This window comes from Gopherus flavomarginatus, chromosome 2 (genome assembly GCF_025201925.1).
Source record: "Gopherus flavomarginatus isolate rGopFla2 chromosome 2, rGopFla2.mat.asm, whole genome shotgun sequence".
NCBI classification, from domain to species: domain Eukaryota; kingdom Metazoa; phylum Chordata; order Testudines; family Testudinidae; genus Gopherus; species Gopherus flavomarginatus.
Window position 1 is genome coordinate 259,690,041 of NC_066618.1, and position 17,856 is coordinate 259,707,896.

The following is a 17,856-nucleotide window of genomic DNA, read 5'->3' on the forward strand; positions in this document are numbered from 1 at the left end:
GCTGGGCTGAGTGGGACTGGCGGCAGGACCCCAGCTGGCAGAAGCCAGCTGTGGAAACCCCAGAGCTGGGGCTGGCTGAGCAGCTCAATCCGCCGCCACTCAGGGATTTCAGCTGCTGGCTCCTTGCCAGCTTGAGTCTCAGCCCGCTGCTAGCCTGGGGTTTCATCCCCCAGGCCAGCAGTGGGTGCTGAGTGGGGCTGTGGGGCGGGGGAGCCCCACTGGCAAGGGGCCAGCTCAGCCCGCCGCCGCTCTGGGGTTTCCACTACCAGCTCCTTGTCAGCTGGGGTCTCAGCCCACTGCCAGCCTGGGGTTCCTTCCCCCAGGCCAGCAGCTGGACTGAGTCGGACCAGTGGCAAGACCCCGGCTGGCAGGAGCCAGCAGCGGGAACCCCAGAGCCAGGGTGGGCTGAGCAGCTCAGCCTGCCCCACGTGCCACAAAAAATCGGCTCGCTTGCCAGCTTTGGCACGCATGCCATAGGTTGCCGACCCCTGATGTATGGCTTACCCTGCCAGTGCAAATTGCACTATGGTGGTGTAAACTTTGTGCAAATAAGGAACTGGCAATGGTGAAATCCCAGTGTGGACAACAGGAAAGCTAACATTAATCAAATTGATAAACTGAATTTCTTTGAGTGTCATCATGTTTCTGCTTTCTATCTCATTACTGTGCATCAAAATATGGCCCTTTGGTCTTATTTCACATATTAATTCAGCCTTTAACTGTATCACCTGTATAACATGCCTCATCAGTGTCATGATTCTAGCTGAGAATAATGCCCTTCAGCATACAGATAATCTCCATACCTGCCTTTCTTACATGGAGACCTTGGTGCTATCTTCACAGTCTTGTTGCAACACAATATTTCTTATCCCAGGTTGACATGTTGATCTTGTGCTATCAGTCAGCCTTCAAATATCCTTTTCGTCATAGGGAGCATGTGGGACTACCAAGTGGGGGCATGGCTTGAGCTTTCACACTAATCGGGAGGTGTTGAAAAAGATCTGACTGCATAGTACTGCTGCCATAGAGCTCAAATTTACCTGATTGAAGCGCAGCCCACGTGGAAGGAGACCTACGGAATTCCATCTTGAAGCTTTATAGTCAAAATAGTGGTGAAAAGTCATCTGAGAAGAAATTATCCTGTCATTCAGCAGAATTCCCATTGTATTCAACTCTTCAAAAAATCACCTATTATATACTTATTGATGCTTATTATAGCTTGCTCTGTCATTTCCATAGAATCTGAAATTTCTGTTGACTGACATTTAAAGACAAGCCTGGACCTGATGAATAGCACTTGCTGCTGTTGAACTTGGCTAACTAATGGTTCATGGCTCTAGCAGATGTTCCTGCTCTTTAAACAAGTAGGAACTTTATTGGTTGTTTCCTTTTTCCCACCTCCCCACCCTCTCTCTTTCCTTCAGAGGAACAAATTCCAGCACAGTTGAATTCTGGAAATATGCCATTTGGGTTTGAACAAAATACGGGCTTGACACATATCCAATCTCAGAACTGTGACAGAGTTCTCTGATATCAGAGAGTCTAACATGACAGAAGTGTCAGTGTGAGTCTTCATTCCAGTTACAAATTGGTTCTAGTTTTTTGTTTGTTTGTTTGTTTGTTTTTTAGTATAAGTTCAGTAGCAAAGAAATTATATTCAGGAAATTTTATTGTAACTGTTCATAAGTCTGTCTGCAGCAGCCAATAAAGGTTAGACTATCTAACAAAGTACAAGACCCCACAGTTGTAGTCATAAAGTACATATCATGGCATGAAATCTTTTAAGTTTCCGCATTTTTTTTAAGGTTTTTTTGTTTTTCATCAACACATTTCTGGCTTCTTTTGGGTCTCTGAGTAACTACAGTAGAATCTCAGAGTTACAAACACCTCAGGAATGGAGGTTGTTCCTAACTCTGAAATGTTCATAACTCTGAACAAAACATTATGGCTGTTCTTTAAAAAGTTTACAACTGAACATTACAACTGAATACAGGTTTGAAACTTTACTATGGAAAAGAAAAATGCCAGTTTTAACCAACTTAATTTAAATGAAATAATCACAGAAAGTTTCATTACCTTATCAAATCTTTTTTTAAAAGTTTTTCTTTTATTTTTCTAGTCATTTATGCTTAATATAGTGCTGTACTCTGTACTTTTTTTGCCCCTGCTGCCTGATTGTGTACTCTCAGTTCCAAATAAGGTGTATGGTTGATCAGTCAGTTTGTAACTCTGGTGTTCATAACTATGAGATTCTACTGTACTTCCACTGCGTTTGCGATAAGGATATTGTGTGAAATAGCATATTGTTAAGTAAATTCTTCTGCAGGCAATGAATCAATCAATTTTAAATTTAGCTAGACCTCTGCAAGAAGCAGGACATTTTATAATGAAAATAAAGTGATCAAAATATTAGTCATGAAATTCAATGAAAGAATAAAAACATATCTCTCAAGAAGCTGAAAATGACTTTATGTCACAGTTATTTCCAATCTGTTGTACCATCTGACCTTAAGCATTAAAAACACTTCATGGAAATTCTAAATAAAGAAAATTTCTCACAAACAGCCGACAAAAAGAGACATTCCTCAGACACAGGGCTAACTTCTGCTCTAAGTAACATCACGGAGTTATGCACGTGTAAATCCAGATTAATTGACAGAACAGTTTGGTTCATTTAATGCCTCAGGGGAAGGACAGGGCTAATTAAAATATAAATAGAAAGTATTCAAAACTGTTTTGTGTACAAGAAGAGGTTTACAGTGAAGTCCTCTGAGTGAAGTTCTTTTGCAAAGAACTATTTCATTTATAAGTAGAGACTTAGTCCAACTGCAGTTGCATTGCAATGCTTCAGAACAATCTGATGATCTTTGATTTCCACATTTTTTTATTTTAAAACAATGCAGCAGATAATAAAAATACTCTGACTTCTTTTGTCTAATGATCTTAAAGTACCTTTCAAATGTAAGATTTTATTAATTAACAGCAGTTTTCCTGTGAAGTAGGAAGAGTATTATTATCTGATTGTATGGATGAGGAAACTGAGGCCTGGTCTACACTGGGGCGGGGTCGATCTAAGTTACGCAACTTCAGCTCCGTGAATAAAGTAGCTGAAGCCGACGTACTTAGATCTACTCACCGTGGTGTCTTCACTATGGTGAGTCAACTGCTGCCGCTCCCCCGTCGACTCTGCCTGCACCTCTCGCCAAACTGGAGTACAGGAGTCGACGGGAGAGCTCTAGACTAGATGCAATAAATCGATCCCCGCTGGATCAATCGCTGCCCACTGATCTGGCTGGTAGTGAAGACATACCCTGAGGTATAGAGAAGTTAACTCACGGGTCACAAAGGAAGTCTGACAGAGCTAGGAATAACATTCAGTTCTCCTGATTCCTAAGCCTGTGCTTTTGCCCCAGGACCATGTGTTGTTTTGCCAACCAGCTGTTCCTGGAAGTAACAGAGGAGGAGAAGGACCTCGGAGTATTGGTTGATCACAGGATGACTATGAGCCGCCAATGTGATATGGCCGTTAAAAAAGCTAATACAGTTTTAGGATGCATCAGGCGAGGTATTTCCAGCAAAGAAAAGGAGGTGTTAGTACCGTTATATAAGGCAGTGATGAGACCTCACCTGGAATACTGTGTGCAGTTCTGGTCTCCCATGTTTAAGAAGGATGAATTCAAACTGGAACAGGTTCAGAGACGGGCTACTAGGATGATCCGAGGAATGGAAAACCTGTCTTATGAAAGGAGACTCAAAGAGCTTGGCTTGTTTAGCCTAGCAAAAAGAAGGTTGAGGGGGGATATGATTGCTCTTTATAAATATATCAGAAGGATTAATATCAGGGAGGGAGAGGAATTATTTAAGCTTAGTACCAATGTGGACACAAGAACAAATGGCTATAAACTGGCTATCAGGAAGTTTAGACTTGAAATTAGACGAAGGTTTCTAACCATTAGAGGAGTGAAGTTCTGGAACAGCCTTCCAAGGGGAGTAGTGGGGGCAAAAGACATATCTGGCTTTAAGACTAAGCTTGATAAGTTTATGGAGGGGATGGTATGATGGGATAGCCTAATTTTGACAATTAATTTAGCAATTGATCTTTGATTATCAGCAGGTAAGTATGCCTAGTGGTCTGGGATAGGATGTTAGATGGGTTGGGATCTGAGTTACTACAGAGAATTCTTTCCTGAGTGCTGGCTGGTGAGTCTTGCCCACATGCTCAGGGTTTAACTTATCACCATATTTGGGGTCGGGAAGGAATTTTCCTCCAGGGCAGATTGGCAGAGGCCCTGGATGTTTTTCGCCTTCCTCTGCGGCATGGGGCACGGGTCACTTGCTGGAGGATTCTCTGCAGGTTGAGGTCTTCAAACCACAATTTGAGCACTTCAATAACTCAGACATAGGTTAGGGATTTGTTATAGAAGTGGATGGATGAGATTCTGTGGCCTGCATTGTGCAGTGATCATAATGGTCCCTTCTGACCTTAAAGTCTACTGAGTCTATGAGTCTATAAACTGAATGGAGAGTTGTACATAGGACAATAGGTGCTATCGCTGTGAGAGAATTTATTCTTTGCAAACCTTGCTCTGACTTCAGAGAATGCCAGTTATGACAGACTGTCAAATTTCCCGAAGTTCTGTCCATTCTCCCTTGGATTAGTTGTAAGGCAAATAGGCCAAAAAAAACAAAGAAACCCCAGACCTAAAACAGCCCTCCAGTTTTCTCTTCACTAGGCTGTGCATGTTACATTGAATTGTCCTGTCTTTTGAAGTATGAAGACATCACTGTAGTTATCATTCTTATTGTATCCAGATGTGCCAGAAACTAAAATACAGGTCCAAAGAAGAGCTATCAGATTTAACTGCCTTCTCATAAATTATTAATTAAAGAGCCTGGGAAATGGCTCCTTAATCTTTCAAGAGATCTATAATGTTTTATTTATGTTTTTGTTTCTGCAGCCTGTTAACTTTCCCTACAAGGAAGAGATTATGGCAGTAAATCCTACTTGTCTAGTTGTGATTATTCTACTCTTCATAAGCATCATTCTGGCTTTCAAGGTGAGCATGTGTATAAAATTCATCTTCTATATATGGAATGTCTTTGGAATAGCCCTCCCCCTTTCTCTCCAGAACAACTGTATTTTGTTGACATAACAAGGCTGAATGGCCGGTGGGACATTAGTTACAACTAGCATGGATTTGACAGCAAGGAAGGAGATGGTAGTTAATTGCAGCAGCTTTTAAAAAAACAAAAAGAAAATATGGAAGTGCATTAATACCCACACATGATTTAGTATGTTCTATGTGAATAAATATGACAAATATATAGTCCAGTCAAATGATATTAGTGATATTTTCTTACATTATAAGGATTAGCTCATGTCATTCCCAAATATGTTTGATATTTCATTTAATAAATATGGCCTTTAAGTTTTTGAAAGGATTAGTCACAAGCCTGAATAGAAAAGTGACAATGCTAGGAAATTCATAGTCCAAAAAAATCCTTGAGTTTTAGCATGTCACGTACCAGTGTATATTTGCTCCAAGAGTGTAAATGACTAATGCAATTAAGATCAATTAATGTCCCTTTCTTCTCATATTTAGCTGATTCCCCTAGAGCTGACATTATTACAAACTCTCCCTTTCCTTAATGTTTGTTCTAGCAACATATAATTAATGCATATGTGTCTGAAAATATGAGTCACTAATAGTGGAAATATATACTAAAATACAGTCAGCATTGGCATTTTAGTTTGAATTGCTTGTTTGCAAAAGCATTGTTTTGCAGATTTATGGAACCTGCTTAATGAAGAAAATTGCCTAGTATCAAATGCATCACACTATTTGTCACTTTGATAGACATAACAGATGGTATCACATTTGTGTATTGAAACTGAAAGGTACTGAACATAAAAAAAAAATAAATACTACTGTTAAATTAGAGAGAGGCGCACCATAGCCTAGCAAACGTCGCAGCAGGGAAAGGTGATTCATAGAGTAAGAACTATAAAACAAAATAACATATGTAATTTAAAAAACATTTGGCAGCATGACACTTGAATTTGGGTGGAGGTCTGTGTATCAAGCAAATTATTTTAAAGGAGGAGTCTACATGGAGGCCATTTGTGCTTTGCAAATATGGCAAAAACCCAACAGCCCCGAAGTAATAGTTCTTTTGGCCTTCAGTTTTCACCAGAAATGTACTATTTCAGATGTTTAATCTCTCCAGAGAACCAGCTTTAGGGCAAATTGACACTTAAAGTGCTGCATTGGCACAGCTGCACTGATGCAGCTATGCCATTGTAGCACATAAGTGAACATGCTCCTATGCCAATGGGAGAGCTTCTTCTGTCGGTGTAGTTAATCCACCTCCCGAAGAAGCTCCCCCATTGACTGTCTACATGGAGGGTCAGGTTGGTATAACAACGTTGCTCGGGGTGTGGATTTTCACATCCCTGAGCAAAGTAGTTATACAAATATAAGTCTGTAGTGGAGACGGAGTCTTAGATGCCACGAAATGTAGGCGTTTCCCATCTGGCCAAGGGAAGGCATCCAGAACCATAGATGTATTTATTAGAGCTGTGCTAATAGCTGACTTTTTTTTTCCCCGTTTGCTGGCAGTTCTGAAAAATTGGTGGGGGGAGGGGAAGATTTAGAGTCAAATGAAACATACTATTCAACATGAAAGGAAACATTTTGTTTTGATTCTGAGCTTTTAAAAAACTTTCTAAATGAAGTTGAAAGAAATTTGGAAACAAAAGTTTCACATCTAAAGTTGACATTTCAAAAATGCCACAATGAAACTTTTGATTTTTTTTTAGGGTGGGGGGGTTGGAGGTAGGAGCAGTTTAATTGAAACAATTCGCTGAAGAAAGTTACAGCCAAAAGTTTCACCTGGCTTTAGTATTAATACATTAATGATTAAACATTAGTTTTGACATTTGAGTGTACTACACCAGAATACCACTGTCTCCTGCATGAAGACCCAAGCCCAGATTCTCGCCTGTGTTTGGGTTGCTCTGCACGTTATTATTATTTAAAGCTGGCGCTCTGATCTGAGTATGGAGGGAATCTCTCATGGCATAGAATCATGGCTCCTAAATCACACACTTCCCTTCAGCTGGCTTAGGGAGCATGGCCAGGGCTTCCTGGCAATCTCCAGCTACCATGATGAACATATGGGAAAACCATTCATACTGCTTTAACTTGCATTGGGGGGAGAGGGTTGGTGCATTACAGAGCCAGGTGATCAAGTGAGCACAAAGGTAGCAGAAAACCACCTTTGCAACCCCTCCTCCTACAATGTACTGGGTGCTCTTCAGCTGCCTGGGCCCTAGTTTTCTTTTCTTTTCTTTTCTTTTCTTTTCTTTTCTTTTCTTTTCTTTTCTTTTCTTTTCTTTTCTGCAAATGAGGCAACAGAAAAGAGATTCCAATTTTTGCACATTTTGCAGAATAAGCTGATCTCAGCACTAGGGAGTATTCCTGTAAGTTACATATATACATCCCTGTGCCCTGATATGAAACTGTTCTCTATATCTTCATACCCTAGGAGAGCTCTAGGGTGGGGGGTGGGAGGGGGCAGGGCTTGCAGGAAGAGATTTAATAAGATTTCTAATAGCTAAGTTCGCTAGCCCACAGACATTTCTAGGTGTTCTGCAGTGGGAAGGTGAGGTGCACAGAGCCTCTCTAAAGCATGAGAAGTTACTTTAATTAAAGATAAATTCAAATTTTAATTGTGTAGACATTTTTGGGCCAGCAGATGAAGCCCTTTTCCATGTCAAATACGACTGAAATCTTGTAAAACCAAGCCACTGGATCATATTAATCCTTGGCAGTCAGCACAGCTTTGCTTTGTGGTTTTCTGGATATGGAGTGTTTGGCCACCCTTACTGCGTGAAAATGTGTATTTGTATTGTGCTCACAGGATAGATGTAAGTGCAGATTGTATTTGCATAGACCCATGTGAAATGGCACTTTCAAGGTACATCTTCACAGTGACTGGCAACCTATTACAGCGAATCTCAGAGCCTGGGTTGACAGACTCAGATTTGCGGGACTCTCACTATACCACTGATGTGACATTTGGGCTCGGGCTCCGAAGGCTAGGGAACAGGGCAGGCTTCAGAGCCCAAGCTCCAGCCTGAACCCCAGTTACCACACAGCTGTCTCTGGCACCATAGCTGAAGCCCAGGTCAGTCAACCCAGGCTCTGAGACTTGCTGTCCTGGGCTGTGTATAGGTACCCACTGAGTCTGTTGTATTTCTTCATATGGCACTGAAACAGCTAAGAAATAGGAATTGCTAATCTTTTATGCTGCCTAGTACTATGGTATTATTGTGATCTGTGTTGCTTAACAAATATAAATTAATTCGGGGGTTTATTAAAGTTTTGTCAGGATGCAATTTAATGAATTTTAGTGCTCTTGAAATGGAGATCATCAGGCAATGTGCAAGTTTCCCCACTCAGTTCTTCCCATGCACCTTTATCCTATCTTGCCATACCTTTGTGACTTGACCTTGCACCTCTTCTGAGCAAAGGTTACCATTCCTACTGAATGGGTGTGCATGCATGTGTGCAGCTTGGTGTGTGATGTGCATAAATACCATTAAGGATGGGCTAGGTTGAGATAATTGAATTCCTTTCACATGGTCTCCAGAGATGAGACTAATGTATTAATTCACTATGCTGTCCAGTGACATTTCTTAAAGCTGTAATTGAAAGCTCAGTCCAAGTTTTTTTGTTTTTTGGGGGGGAGGGGAAGAATTAGTAAGTAGGTCAGTGACTCAGTCTAATGATGCTTCAGTGTAAATATCAATTGAGTTCTTAAGAACAAATCTAAAGGAAAGTTGCTGGACTTGCAGTGTACCATGGGCAAAATGAATTTCCATTACTAATGTTGAGCTGGCCAAGAATATGTGTGTCCAAATCTCTTGGCCAGTAAAACGACACCAGCTGCTTATTTTCTCAAATGAGTGTGGGTTAACATTTCAGTAGCCGATTGCTTTTTATGCTTCCTATTCTGTGTTCTGTATAGACTCTTATACTGCATTCATCACCATAGTATCTGAATTCTGAAACCATAAAACCTACAGTGAACCCATGCAGAGCTACTGAAGTACTTAGTATTTAATCATCAGAAAGATCAAATTCCTCAGTATATACTTTGATATCTCTAGAGCATCTTTTATTTTGCTTTATTCAAATCACATGAGGCTGCTGCTTTTTCACAAGGCAGTGATCATATTCTGGTCTTCATAAACTCCAAGGGCAAAAGCAGGAAGCTTATTAGATCAGGATACAATTATTAGTGAGTTAATATTAGGCTTTTATTATACTGAAAACTATATAAATATCTGTAAGAATAATAATTTGAAACAGCATAGAAACTGTTAATCTGTTAAATGAAGTATATTGGTTAATCTGTAATATTATAGCAACTTAATATTTGCAGTAATAAAGGTTAACTAATTTGGGCCAGATTCTGAATAAGAACTCTCCCAATATAATTTTAAATGCATCATGAAAAAAAATTATTTAGAGTTTTTGTGAAATGACCACTTCCAACCCCAAAGAGATGTAAAGTGTGTGTGGCAGAGGAACAGAATATTAAGACCGAAGTAGTTAAAATGTTTTTTTAGCAAAAGTGACATTTTATTGGTTTTTACATATGATTTTAATTTTTCTGTGGTCTCCTCTTTCTTTTCCTTTTCTCGTGTAAAGTTTAGCAATTATGTATATCCTGTGTTCTAATTGGCTAAAGATGGTCCTCAGCCAATCAGAGTTCAGGAATTTTCACAAAACTGTGCTAAAAATTATATTTCCTATTTTCTTTATGCAATAACAAGCACATTCTCTTTGCAGGGTTATCTGATTAGCTGCGTATGGAACTGTTACCGGTACATTAATGGCAGAAACAACTCTGATGTGCTGGTGTACATTGCTACCAATGACACTGCGGTAAGCATGTCTCTTAACATTTTATGTTTTATTTTACCATTCCTCAGAAGTGACAGCTTCTTAACCTTTAACCCAAATATATATATAGTATCTACACCACTGCAAAATGCTGAAGTTGTGATTTGGTGCTCAGCAACTGAGAATTAGGTATGACATTTGTATGACTTGGCTGTTTTTGTATTATAAGAACACTGCGTAAAATGAAGACTATGTTGAAATAAATTAGTAGACAAGTCTTGACCACCTGCAGAGAGGTCCCCTGTGTCTCTGCAGTTCTTTCTGAATAATTTAGTGTTGCAGTTACAAGATATGAAGAACTCTGTGTGCTGTTTGCTTATTGTAAACACAACTGAATGAATTAAAAAAGGGTAACTTGACACTGCTGATTCCGCATAGTATGACATTTTTGTGGAGATATTGCATACATGGAACCAAATTCTGCTTTGTTGCATCCAAGCTATAGCACTCAGGTCAATAGGTCAAATTCATCTCTGATGTAACTCCACGGACTTTTAAGTGAAGTGAGATTGAAATGTAATCCTTTAAATTACACCAGGATGAATTTGGCCTGTTGGGCTTGCATGAGTAGAAGGGAGGGCAGATCCAGCTAATGAAATTTCAGTATTGCCAACCTCAAATAGTCAGAGATCATAATACAGGCTTTCAAAATTGAGTGGTTTAAATATCACGAGACTTAAAAATAAAAAATAAAAGTTGCAGTCGAGGGGTTGTCCTTTGGTTTCAGAACCTTTGGGATGAACTTGAGTTACATTTTTCAGGCTTTCCTGTGCAGCCATGAGGACTTGAACGTTACTATTTATCTTAAATGGAAGCTAAGGTTCTCACATAATTCAGTGTCTTCAAGAGCTGAGACTTTAAAAAAAATCCACAATATTGCAAGAACCAGATAAAATCATGAGTTGACAACACTGAATTTTGAACGTACAGTTATGGGTTTATTGAGAGCTAAATGAAAGAGGGAGGAATGCATTTGGAACCTACATTGAGTAAAGCCAGAAGTTCTGCATGGAAAAAAAAATTGATAGCTTTTGTGAAGTCCTTAGGTAATTGTAACTCGACTTAAAATGCTGCAAAATATATAATTCACAACAGTGAAACACTTGGTTGCAAGATTCTGCAAACTGAATTAAAATTGAAACTCTAATCACACAGGCTTTATATACTTGCATTGAAACCATCTGCTTCATCAGTGGCCCCTGGGAAGCAGAGAATTTCAGTTTCCAGTGCTACCTTTTTCTGTTGAAATGATTTACCGATCACTTCTCAAGGGAAAGGGACAAGAAAACGGCATGTTCTGAATCTGCCATGAAAGCAGGATAAACATGTAGATCGTGTCAGCAAACAAAGTTGTAATTTAATGTACATTTCATACAGTACATCAGTAGGGTTAAAATCTTAGGTACTTTGGTAATGGGGTTGATTAGAGGCAGGGAGAGAACTACCTTCCCTCCTGTCTGGAAGAAAACCTGTTTCTTCCTGTGTTTGGTTACTGATATTATACTTTTAAGAATGTAAGTGTCCATAATTCTTCATGTAGTGTTAATACATACATTTCACTGTGGTATTAGTGACAAGTGTGTCACTGGCTTTCATTTGATACCTTACAAGACACTTTTGGATAAACACTATGACAGCAATGTGTTAGGTGTAGTGAGTTTGTCAGTCTTGCTGACACAGGGGTGTAAACCACCAATGGGCCTCTGTGTCACAACTTCCTGCACAGCTGCAAGGCCAGGGACACTGGATCCCTGCAGCCGCAAGGGGTGGGGAAGGCTGTGGCCCTGGTGGGGCAGGGCAGAGACTCCTGGCCTGGGCCATGAGGAAGAGATTGAGCCCTGGCCCCGGGGGGAGGCACGCTTCTGCTGAATGGCTCCTATTTGAGGACCAAATATTCAGACGCAGGGTAACCTCCCGTCTAGTGCAGGGCTTGTTCTTGTCCTTGCAGCCCTGTGGGAGTCTCTGATTTGCCAGGCTAGGACTGCAGCGTCTCCTATGCCCGGCATCTAGTTTTTGAACTACATATTAAGTTACCTATATTGTTTGTCTCTTGCATCCTGGGACCAATATGGCTACAACAATACTGTAGACAACAATATTAACTTTATATCTTCCTAGTTTTTTAATCAAAATGTCTTGTGGTATCATGTGAAAAGCCTTACAGAAGTCTTAAGTATATTACATCAACACTGCTACTTTTCGCAAACTTGTAATCTCATCAAAAAAAGATATCCGGTTAGTTTGATAGATCTTATTTTCCATGAACCCAGGTTGATTGGCATTAATTATATTACCCTACTTCAATTCTTTATTAATTGAGTCCTGTATCAGCAGTGCCATTAGCTTGCTCAGGATCAATGTCAGACTGACAGATCTATAATTACCTGCCTCATCCCATTTAACCTTATTTAAATACTGGCACAACATTAACTTTCTTCCAGGCTTCCAGTGTTAAAATATCTCTTAGTATAGACTAATAAATAATCAAAAAGGAGAGAAAACATTGTGCTTGAACTACAGTTGTCATGATTGTCCGATGGTTAGGAAAGATAGAAAATGTGGCAAAAGACCACTTTGGCTTACCCTTGAGATCTTGCGTGACCTACAAAATAAAAAGGCGTCATATAAAAAATGGAAACTAGGTCAGATCACGAAGGATGAATATAGGCAAATAACACAGGAATGCAGAGGCAAGATTAGAAAAGCAAAGGCACAAAATGAACTCAAACTAGCTATGGGAATAAAGGGAAACAAGAAGACTTTTTATCAATACATTAGAAGCAAGAGGAAGACTAAGGACACGGTAGGCCCACTGCTCAATGAGAAGGGGGAAACAGTAACGGGAGACTTGGAAATGGCAGAGATGCTTAATGACTTCTTCGTTTCGGTCTTCACTGAAAAGTCTGAAGGAATGTCTAGTATAGTGAATGCTTACAGGAAGAGGGTAGGTTTAGAAGAGAAAATAAGGAAAGAGCAAGTAAAAAATCCCTTAGAAAAGTTAGATGCCTGCAAGTCACCAGGGCCTGATGAAATGCATCCTAGAATACTCAAGGAGTTAATGGAAGAGGTATCTGAGCCTCTAGCTAGTATCTTTGGGAAATCATGGGAGACGGGGGAGATTCCAGAAGACTGGAAGGGGGCAAATATAGTGCCCATCTATAAAAAGGGAAATAAAAACAACCCAGGAAACTACAGACCAGTTAGTTTAACTTCTGTGCCAGGGAAGATAATGGAGCAGGTAATCAAAGAAATCATCTGCAAACACTTGGAAGGTGGTAAGGTGATAGGGAATAGCCAGCATGGATTTGTAAAGAACAAATCGTGTCAAACTAATCTGATAGCGTTCTTTGATAGGATAACGAGCCTTGTGGATAAGGGAGAAGCGGTGGATGTGATATACCTAGACTTTAGTAAGGCATTTGATACAGTCTCTCATGATATTCTTATAGATAAGCTAGGAAAGTACAATTTAGATGGGGCTACTATAAGGTGGGTGCATAACTGGCTGGGTAACCGTACTCAGAGAGTAGTTGTTAATGGCTCCCAATCCTGCTGGAAAGGTATAACAAGTGGGGTTCCACAGGGTTCTGTTTTGGGACCGGTTCTGTTCAATATCTTCATCAACGATTTAGATGTTGGCATAGAAAGTACGCTTATTAAGTTTGCGGACGATACCAAACTGAGAGGGATTGCAGCTGCTTTGGAGGACAGGGTCAAAATTCAAAATGATCTGGACAAGTTGGAGAAATGGTCTGAGGTAAACAGGATGAAGTTCAATAAAGATAAATGCAAAGTGCTCCACTTAGGAAGGAACAATCAGTTTCACACATACAGAATGGGAAGAGACTGTCTAGGAAGGAGTATGGCAGAAAGAGATCTAGGGGTCATAGTGGACCACAAGCTTAATATGAGTCAACAGTGTGATACTGTTGCAAAAAAAGCAAACATGATTCTGGGATGCATTAACAGGTGTGTTGTAAACAAGACACGAGAAGTCATTCTTCCGCTTTACTCTGCGCTGGTTAGGCCTCAACTGGAGTATTGTGTCCAGTTCTGGGCACCACATTTCAAGAAAGATGTGGAGAAATTGGAGAGGGTCCAGAGAAGAGCAACAAGAATGATTAAAGGTCTTGAGAACATGACCTATGAAGGAAGGCTGAAGGAATTGGGTTTATTTAGTTTGGAAAAGAGAAGACTGAGAGGGGACATGATAGCAGTTTTCAGGAATCTAAAAAGGTGTCATCAGGAGGAGGGAGAAAACTTGTTCACCTTAGCCTCCAATGATAGAACAAGAAGCAATGGGCTTAAACTGCAGCAAGGGAGATTTAGGTTGGACATTAGGAAAAAGTTCCTAACTGTCAGGGTAGTTAAACACTGGAATAGATTGCCTAGGGAAGTTGTGGAATCTCCATCTCTGGAGATATTTAAGAGTAGGTTAGATAAATGTCTATCAGGGATGGTCTAGACAGTATTTGGTCCTGCCATGAGGGCAGGGGACTGGACTCGATGACCTCTCGAGGTCCCTTCCAGTCCTAGAGTCTATGAGATTGCTTATTATTATGCTTACCGTTTTAAAAAAGAGGTTTATATTTTATAGAGAGTAAGAAAGACTGAGACAGAGGAGTATAGTTCTGACCAGTTCAAATATTGGCAAAACTGGGTTCTTAGATGTCTCATTGATAGAAATGGGTAAATTACCCCTATATTTATCCTGATCATTATCTGCCCTTTAAGACTTCAAACAAAGATTCCAGAAAACATTTTGCCTTCTCTGTATTCTGGAAAATCTATCTGAGACTTGCAGATTAATGGCATATATTTCCTTTTAATGACAATGTTCTTGAGTACTTCCTGGGGAAGACAGTATTTCCATCCAAGATGTGGGAGACAATAGGGATCCACAGATACTCACTGGCTGAAGCGCCTATAAAACTTGTTCAAACGAACTCTGATCATAAATCCCTTTTAAAATACATTCTGACTGGGCTTGAATTCTGAAGAAAGGCAATGATTGGATGTGGGGTCATCAAAACCTGAATATGACCCCCAAATGTACAAAGCAAATTATTCATTGATTCTTGGCATACATTATCTTAGCACTGGAAAGGTGCATATGCACAGTTAAATATCATATACAAAGCAGATTAGGAAGGTGACAATCCCAAAACCAGGGCCTCCTGCAGAGAGAGATCCCCTGTCTCTCTGCTGCTTCTCAACCCTCTGCAGCAATGCCTCATTTCCCCGCTTTACGTTGGAACCAAAGTCCCACAGGGATTTATACAATGGAAAGATTGATTAAACCACAGAAGAGAACTGACAGATTTTTTTGCCCTGTCCACCTCAATAGACAAAGAGGGCAGTTTGGGCTCTGTCCAGTTTTTTGGCTTTAAATGTTGCTCAGAGGAATAACTTGCTCTTTAAGTTAAATTCTTGTATGGTACCTCTTCTCTCATCCCTGTGCTATTTAATGATTTGCACCCAGTGCACTGAGTTTAGATTTTAGACCACATGCCAAATTTGCAACAGGTATGGATCATTTGGGCCTGAATCATAACCGCTAGCAAAATCCTGATTTGAAATGTTTAGCATCATGTAACATAATCCCAGATACATGGCAGCCCCCACAGTATCTTGGTGCATACAGCACTGCCACTAAACCAGCAAATGAGAGGTGTCATTTTCTAATGAAGTAATAGCAGTCATGGGCCAGGACTCCATTGTGCTAGGTGCTGTACAAACACAGAACAAAAAGACAGTCCCTGCTGCACAGTGCTTACAATCTAAGTTCAGGATGAGAGAACAGATGGATACAGACAGATGACTGCCAAATACAAGGAAACAATGAGAGCTATTGGTCAGCATGGTAGGCCGTGGTCTTAGCACTCCAGCTGCCTAGCCGTTTTTTGTAGGCATCAAAGTAGAGCTGTGAGGATGGTTTTAACTTGAGAAAGCACACAAAACTAATACCCACTCATTGCCTCTCTCTGGCCTGGTCTACACTACGCGTTTAAACCGATTTTTGCAGCGTTAAACCAATTTAACACTGTACTCGTCCACGCTACGAGGCTCTTTAAATTGGTTTCTGTACTCCTCCCCGACGAGAGGAGTAGTGCTAAAATTGGTATTACCATATCGGATTAGGGTTAATGTGGCTGCAAATCGATGGTATTGGCCTCTGGCTGTGACCGCTCTGGACAGCAATCTCAACTCGGATGCAGTGGCCAGGTAAACAGGAAAAGCCCCGCGAAATTTTGATTTTCATTTCCTGTTTGCCCAGCGTGGAGCTCTGATCAGCATGGGTGGCAATGCAGTCCCAAATCCAAAAAGAGCTCCAGCATGGACCGTACGGAAGATACTGGATCTGATCGCTGTATGGGGAAACAAATCTGTTCTATCAGAGCTCCGTTACAGAAGACGAAATGCCAAAGCGTTTGAAAAAAAAATCTACAGGCTACACAGTGCTGAGTGACAAGCATAGCGGGAAGCCAGAGACTCAAATGGACACTCATGGAGGGAGGGAGGGGGTACTGAGGACTCCAGCTATCCCACAATCCCCAGCAGTCTCCGAAAAGTATTTGCATTCTTGGCTGAGCTCCCAGTGCCTGTAGGTTCAAACACATTGGCCGGTGTGGTTCAGGGTATAGCTCGTCAATGTACCCCCTCCTCCCCACCATGTGAAAGAAAAGGGAAAAAAATCATTTCTTGACGTTTTTCAATGTCACCCTATGTCTACTGAATGCTGCTGATAGATGCGATGCTGCAGCAGTAAAGAGCAGTATCTGCTCCTCTTCCCTCCCTGGTGGCAGACAGTACAACATGCTTGATAACTGCTGAATACCCCTGCATGGCCTCAGGGGCGCCCGGGTAAAAATAGGAAAGATTCCTGGTCATTCCCAGTAGATAGGACAGAATGGCTGGTAACCGTCCTCATCATAGCAACTGGGGGCTGATGGACCTTTCCTGTGTAAAGAAAAGATTCTGTACTGCCTGGACTATCATAGCAGCGGCATGCTGGGCTCCTCTCCTCTGCACTGCTTAATGTCCTGCCTGGACTGTCATAGCACCGGGAGGCTGCCTCACCCTCATTTTATCTCACTAACAAGTCACTGTTTGTTATTCCTGCATTCTTTATAACTTCATGACACAAATGGGGGACACTGCCACGGTAGCCCAGGAAGGTTGGGGCAGGAGGGAAGTAACGGGTGGGGTTGTTGCAGGGGCACCCCCCGTGAATGGCATGCAGCTCATCATTTCTGCAGGATCTGACACGGAGCAGCTGTGCTCTCTGATACACTAGTTCTCTAGTACACTTGCCCCATATTCTAGGCAGGACTGACTCTATTTTTAGAAACCATAAAGGAGGGATTGACTCGGGGAATCATTCCCAGTTTTGCTTTTGCGCCCCCGGCCGATCTCAGCCAAGGGCACCCATGATAGCAGCAGACAGCACAGAAGGACAGATAACCGTCATCTCATTGCCAAATTACACTGGCAGCAGACGGTACAGAACAACTGGTAACTGTCTCTGCTATCATGCAAAAGCAAATGAATGCTACTGTGTAGCGCTGGAGTATCGCCTCTGTCCGCGGCATCCAGTGCACATACGGTGACTGTAAAAAAAAAGCTGAACGGGCTCCATGGTTGCCGTGCTATGGCATCTGCCAGGGCAATCCAGGGGAAAAGGGCATGAAATGATTGTCTGCCGTTGCTTTCCCGGAGGAAGGAATGAGTGACGACATATACCCAGAACCACCCGCGACAATGATTTTTGCCCCATCAGGCACTGGGCTCTCAACCCAGAATTCTAAGGGGTGAGGGAGACTGTGGGAACTATGGGATAGCTACGGGATAGCTACCCACAGTGCAACACTCTGGAAATCGA

General features: G+C 41.2%; 2 protein-coding genes across 2 annotated transcripts in view; one reads left to right on the top strand and one right to left on the bottom strand.

Moving 5' to 3' along the window:
- LAPTM4B (lysosomal protein transmembrane 4 beta) overlaps positions 1 to 17,856 on the top strand; it is a 126,530-nt gene that overhangs the window by 74,046 nt on the left and 34,628 nt on the right. The window contains exons 5-6 of the mRNA XM_050941368.1: positions 4,959 to 5,057; positions 9,861 to 9,956. Coding sequence (XP_050797325.1) covers positions 4,959 to 5,057; positions 9,861 to 9,956 — 195 coding nt within the window. The remainder of the gene's footprint in view (positions 1 to 4,958; positions 5,058 to 9,860; positions 9,957 to 17,856) is intronic.
- Positions 1 to 17,856, bottom strand: part of NIPAL2 (NIPA like domain containing 2) — a 434,384-nt gene that overhangs the window by 9,858 nt on the left and 406,670 nt on the right. The window lies entirely within an intron of this gene.